The sequence below is a fragment of the Folsomia candida genome, unplaced genomic scaffold (genome assembly GCF_002217175.1).
Source record: "Folsomia candida strain VU population unplaced genomic scaffold, ASM221717v1 Fcan01_Sc019, whole genome shotgun sequence".
NCBI classification, from domain to species: Eukaryota; Metazoa; Arthropoda; class Collembola; order Entomobryomorpha; family Isotomidae; genus Folsomia; species Folsomia candida.
Genome location: NW_019091211.1, coordinates 1036849 through 1042848, shown reverse-complemented (window position 1 = coordinate 1042848; position 6000 = coordinate 1036849). Strand labels below are relative to the sequence as shown.

The following is a 6000-nucleotide window of genomic DNA, read 5'->3' as shown; positions in this document are numbered from 1 at the left end:
TGCTCACGGAAACTTTCATAACTATGTATGCATACTTACCATGGAACGATCCAGCTTGCAAGATAAACTTTTTCCAGAAAGAATAATTAGCATGATACATAAATATGTACATAAATGGAAAGAGCTCTGGGTAAAGAATAGCATAGTTATATGTACATAAGTACATACATACGTATGTAAATACACATACCTATATTATCAATGCCTGCAACGCTGCTGTATTACATATACATCAATCATAAAATTTACTGATATATGTATGTATGCATACATTCGACGATAGTCTGTATGCTGTTATTACGTAAGTAATTTAGTCCATGTCAGCTTGAGGGATGAGCTTTCATCAGTCCGGATAGAATGTTGTAGATCAGTCTGTGATCAAGTGAACGGCATTTGTAGTATTGCACTCAAAAATTGTAATTAAATATTACAAAGAAACTTTACTCATCAACCTGAAAGGGCTAAACAAATAGATTTTCATATTTTGTAACTACATAGTTAAACATGTCGTTTACCAAAGTCAAGGAAGAAGACTACACAAAGTTGGTTACCACTTTGGAGTCCAGGCTACCAAAATCAAGCATGGTGCATATATAACTACATACAAGTTAACTGACATGGTTCAAAATTAATAACTATTTTTTACTTAAATTTATAGGGCTACAATGTGCTACAAATGAAAATTAAGGGGATACATCCACCCTCAACTATGACGAAAATTTATGCATTTTCTGGAAATTATGAACCAGACGAAGAAAATGTGTTTCTTGTCATAATTATGCAACGTCAGGTAAAACTCTCTAGATACAAAATTTTGAAATTTTGTTCTGAAATTTGTAAAATAAAATTGATGTTCTTAGAATGCAAATGATACCTCGATAATCGTTTCGACCCCACCCAACCCAACGGAGGAGATGAACTCTGCCTTTGAGAAATTGGTTAATTGGGATGGCAAAGTATTTTTCTGTGCTGTCGATATAGCATATTCTGCCAAGATTATTGATATGTGCAAAAGACGAGAAAATCTGGACAGGACGTCGAAATGTGATTTTCTCTACGTTCCACTCGATGTGGCGAGGAATATACGGGATGAGGACATCAAAGGGTATTATACTTCACTAAATGCTAATTTTCACCACATCTTGGGCGCAAGTTGCCACCGAGTGAATTACTAACCCACATTAATTAATAGAATTGTATGCATGTGCACTTGGCCAACAACATTGATTTTAACGAATCTCTAATTTTCATCAGATCTGTTGACCAAGAAAACCTCAAAATTTCCCAACTTTCTCCAAGCGACGCTAAATTTGTCGTGGACAATTGGAAATTTGCCTTCCCAGGGGCTGAAGCTGTCATGTCGGAACAAATAAGCTGCATCGGGTCGGCCGGCGTTTATTTCGGACCTGATTCTGAACTAGTCAGTTGCGTATCAATTTTTACTATGGGCTCAATCAACGCGTTATTTACGTCGGAGAAAGTACGAGGCAAAGGTTACGGGTATCTCACGATGAAAAAGGTCTGTCAGGTGGCTGGAGCTAGGGGACTAATTCCAAACGTGCAGGTGGAAATTGGCAACACCCCGTCGAACAAGTTGATGGAGAAGGTTGGGTTTATAAAATCCCATGAAATAGAGTGGGTCTGGTGTAGTCCGAAAAAGTGAAAATTATGTAAAGATTAGGCATTACTTTGTTGTGGGTGGGTTTTATTGGACAGATTTTTTTACAAAATTAAGCTATGTTACGTAAAGTTATGCATATAACATCAAATATATTCATCACACATTTATTACTTTCAAGTTATCCTAGGTCATGATTTTATCAGGTTAATAAACATCACCAATTAGTTAAATAAACTGTTTTATGTATGGCTCATGTAACCAATTTCGTACTTTTTTTGCAAATGTGTATGCATGTATGTTTTTATTTCTTCCCATTTTTGTTGCATCTTTACGCTTTACTGAGTTCTTTTTATTAAATAAAGAGACAACAAGGATGGCATTATTTGCATATGCACAGTAAACAATGGCTCGGAATCATTTACTGTGTACATACACATTTGGTGACAAAATGTGTTATACATTCATATGTTACATGAGTCATTACCCTGCTGGTTGTGGACGAAGATGTTGGATTTTACATATTTTGAAGGTCTTCATCCAACAAGAGTCGGATGTCCATGCTAATCACCGGTCTTGATATGATAGTAACTGGCAATAAGTTGCCCGACTTGGTGACCAGGTTCTTTCCGATGAGGGGAATAATCTGAAAAATGCGTGTGCAATTAATTATTTTACTTATGTTTACGCATAAAAATTTGCATATGTAAATTCTTGTTACCCCCTCTCCTTCAAAGGTAATTTTGCTAATCTGCTTGCATGACTGAAGCATAACCTCAAATCCAGGTTTGTTGTAGCTGTCGATATATGCGGAACGAGTGAACTCGAGGTTGACGACGACGGATGCTAAAATTAGTAAGGGATATATAATTTTGCACAATTTTGCGAACTTTTATATTCTAGGTATTCATTTGCGAGTTCACATGTTCGGCTCATATATCTGCATTTTTTAAACTTTTTACGAGCTAAATACTTCCCTACATACATATGTAGGAGATGCACAAGTTCGCAAATCAATTCGCAAGCAAATATTTTTGCGAATTTTCGAACTTAATTTTTTTGTTAATAAAGATGCAAACTCGCAATGCATACCCTCATTATTTTGTGTAATGATTACCCTTAAGTCTGGAAATGGCATCCAGTGCAATCATCGCATATATGAAGCGATGAATTCTCGACACCGTGATGGTTAAATGGTCTCTGTTCAACTTGCCGAAAGCTTCAATGCGTCGGGTAAAGTGTCGCATTTTGTTTTCATCCGTCAAATCCGGGCAGATCATGACAACCTCTAAATTCTTCAAGGTTGGAAATATCTGACGAATCCGTTTGACCGAGTCGACCGTGCCATCCCCCCAAAGTTCCAGAGATTCTAGCCGATCGTGCGGAATGTGCAGGGCGGAGACGCAGGAACTCACGCCGAGTCGTTTTTTCGAACGGAGATACAGCTCCTTCAAGACGGGAACTTTCTTTGGGGACCAATCATTCTGGATGGAAAATAGGTCGACTTCCAGTACGGTGAGGATTATGAGGAGCGGCATTGTTGGCAGAGTAAAATTTTCGTCCTAAAAAACATTAAGAATTTTTCTGAGTTGTTTTTTTGCTAGGGAAAATTTTGAAAAAAAATCCCATTTCAGCAAAATGTTTACTGAATCTCAAACTTATGTTTAATTGCTAAGTTTACATGGCGTGAGTACGCCCAATGTGTCATACATTCATAATTAGACTAAAAATTAGCACTCACCACATTATAATTCCCAGCGGTTGAAACCTTACCCTCGAGATCATCCATTTTAAGGACCAGTTCAACCAGCGAATTCTTCACATCGGCCAACATCCCATTCAATTTCTGCATGCTGAACATGACCTGTCCCGTGTGTTTGTAGGTCCCCTTGAACTCCAAGCATTTCAACATCTTGCACTCAGCCAAGCATGGCGTCTGATTTCCAGAAATTTGCAAAATTCCCAAATTGGGTGCTGCATTGACCAATTTTTGCAAAATTTGACCAAACGGAGATTTCTCCCTGGCCAAGTGGACATTCAATCTCGTCAAACTTGGCCGTTTGGGAAGCATGCACAACTGATTTTGGGAAATGGCTTCCTCCGGAACGTGTGGTTCGTGAAGGGTCAATTCTTTCAAGTGCGGAAATTTCAAGATGGACAACGACCTTATTAACGGAGCCAGAGAGAAGTTTGAATTGATGGAGAAGTCCAGCACTTCCGTTACCTCATGAATTTGCGTGAATAAGGTGAAAAAGTTTTTGGTCATGATTTCATGCCGGATTTCCTTGAGTAAGTTGTTTTCGGGATTTCTGCAATTGCAAAATATGACTTTGACAATCTTTGCGAGCTTGGGGTTGAAGGGGGGCAGGATTCTGGAGCAGTGATGTGGGAGCATGTGGCAGGTCATGAAGTAGGTCCGCGTGGCGAGATGGGTGGCGCCAATGTCCGCCCAAGTTTGACAAATTTGTCGGGCGATCTTTAAAGTTCGGGTGTCCAACTTGGAGAAAATGGAGTCGAGAATCTATAGGAAAGTTCAAAAGGGTATATATAAATTGGCACACATTACTGCGAATTATGCGGAATATCGTTGTACCAGAGGATTCATGAGGGCGAGCGATGTCTCGGAGGGCGGACCTGTTGATTGAGTTTCAGGTTTGTGTGGTGGTGGGGAATCTGTTTAAATTATTGAAATTAGGATAAACTCGTTAATTAAAATTTGGCGTAATTGTGTTTTTACTATGTAATTATCACTTACCGCCTTCATCGCGGCTAGATTCCTCCTCCAAGATCTTGTAAAGTTTGCAAACATAACGGGACATTTTGTTTCCAAGTTTTGACAACAAACGAATATTATCTTGCGGATAAATATCTAAGTGTTCTACGCCGACACGAAAATAATATTGAGCCCAATTTCCCGTGTGTGCGGGTAAGGACGAGATGTTATTTCGGAGGAGAGGAGAAAGCAGGAGAGGACGTGGGGAAAGCTGCCGAGAAAATGGAGAAAGCAGGGAGAAAGCACTCACTCCCGGAGAAAGTAATAGCATCCGCCTCCACGCTGGCTGCAACCAAGGGTAACAACTTGTCCTTGATTTGGAGAAATCGCTCTGTGCGCGTGTCGTGCTTTCACCTTCACCTGTGGATCATGTTGTGTGCTTATAGGACTCACCTTTCCCTCCAGGGACAGCTTTATTCTCTCCTCGACAGGGAAACAAGATCCGTAATGATGACATGCTTGACATGTGTATGGACGAGATAGATTAGCCTCAACACCAGAGTTCTTTCCGGTCCGGATATTCATAAGGGAGATGCGAAATCTTGCGAGTTTTACATAAGTATGTATGTACCATGCCTGAAAAAAGCTGCATTGTTGTTGGGGGAGGATGTAGTATTGATTTTGCACTGATTTTTATTAGATTAAGCTGTTATGTATGGATTATCACTGGCAGAAACATAGACTTGCCTGCATGTACACATATGTGCATTTGCATATGTATGTAGGAATGCATACTGATAAGAAAGTATGTCTGAATGATGTTACTTTTAGCATTTAATGAGTAAGCACAATTGCCAGTGTGACTGGTTTTTGGATCATTAATTGTAATAATTGTATCTAATTAAGTATGTTTGTACCTGAAAATGAGCCGATTGTAAAAAATGTTGAATTGGGAGGCTGATTTTTAAGTTTGAACACATTTTATTTTAGAAATGTTACGAAATCTATTGATTTTTTTGCCACATGTCTTCATTTTTATTACATAAATTCCATATCACATTAACGAATATCAGTACACGAAATCGGAGAGGTGGTACTTTGTCATTGGTAGATTGCTTTGACATTACTCTCTCCTTGGAAGGAATTTGATATAGGATTTTGTGCGTGGAGAAAATCACATCTCGAGGAGAGAGCTATTTATGGATAACATCTCTTTGACAACGTTGTTGACAACTTTATAGTTTAGCCCACGCTTGTTTTTCTGTGGAGTGCAAACCATTGTCCAAACAAACTCGATTGAATATGTACTAAAAATTTTAGTTATGCATGCAATGTACAATTTAACTGAAAACATATTTTGTACGGAATTGAATTGTACATTATTCTTTACTCGTGATAAGCAATAATTAATCCAAATATAGATACATCTATCATATGTATATATAGCATAGCAAATTTCTGCATCCAGTGTCAATTATTAGCAAAGAATCGTATAAATCGCTTAATAAAAGTACTTCAGAATTTAGAAACGAATATGTTATGAAGTGGTTATGAATATTATTTACATACTAACGAATTCAAATCATAAATCTCGATTTAAATCACGTCAAAACGTGACGTTAATAACACGATTGCTTCATTCAAGTATCATATAAGTACTTATTTATGT

General features: G+C 38.1%; 2 protein-coding genes across 3 annotated transcripts; one reads left to right on the top strand and one right to left on the bottom strand.

The window, feature by feature from the left end:
• The first annotated feature begins 335 nt into the window (after positions 1-335).
• On the top strand, positions 336-1879 carry LOC110857630. Of its 2 annotated transcripts, XM_035858095.1 has the most exons (5): positions 376-416; positions 499-585; positions 659-790; positions 861-1105; positions 1255-1879. In XM_035858095.1, the coding sequence occupies exons 2-5, from the start codon at positions 505-507 to the stop codon at positions 1661-1663; spliced, it is 867 nt and encodes a 288-aa protein (XP_035713988.1). In that variant the 5' UTR covers positions 376-416; positions 499-504; the 3' UTR covers positions 1664-1879. The 2 variants fall into 2 exon arrangements, with proteins under 2 accessions (XP_021961921.1, XP_035713988.1); XM_022106229.2 differs by having other exon boundaries at positions 336-585.
• On the bottom strand, positions 1685-5833 carry LOC118438213. Its single transcript, XM_035858094.1, has 6 exons — positions 4374-5833; positions 4212-4291; positions 3360-4139; positions 2736-3180; positions 2340-2464; positions 1685-2264 (listed from the first exon to the last, which is right to left on the bottom strand). The coding sequence occupies exons 1-6, from the start codon at positions 4660-4662 to the stop codon at positions 2136-2138; spliced, it is 1848 nt and encodes a 615-aa protein (XP_035713987.1). The 5' UTR covers positions 4663-5833; the 3' UTR covers positions 1685-2135.
• Between the last annotated feature and the right edge of the window lie 167 nt (positions 5834-6000).

Coding starts and splice junctions, on each gene's coding strand:
- LOC118438213 (XM_035858094.1), bottom strand. CDS start 4,662: ATGCTATTACTTTCTCCGGGAGTGAGTGCTTTCTCCCTGCTTTCTCCA. Junction 4,292..4,373: donor ATCTAGCCGCGATGAAGGCG/GTAAGTGATAAT, acceptor TAATTTAAACAG/ATTCCCCACCACCACACAAA. Junction 2,265..2,339: donor TTACCTTTGAAGGAGAGGGG/GTAACAAGAATT, acceptor CGCATTTTTCAG/ATTATTCCCCTCATCGGAAA.
- LOC110857630 (XM_022106229.2), top strand. CDS start 505: ATGTCGTTTACCAAAGTCAAGGAAGAAGACTACACAAAGTTGGTTACC. Junction 586..658: donor GGCTACCAAAATCAAGCATG/GTGCATATATAA, acceptor TTAAATTTATAG/GGCTACAATGTGCTACAAAT. Junction 791..860: donor TCATAATTATGCAACGTCAG/GTAAAACTCTCT, acceptor TGATGTTCTTAG/AATGCAAATGATACCTCGAT.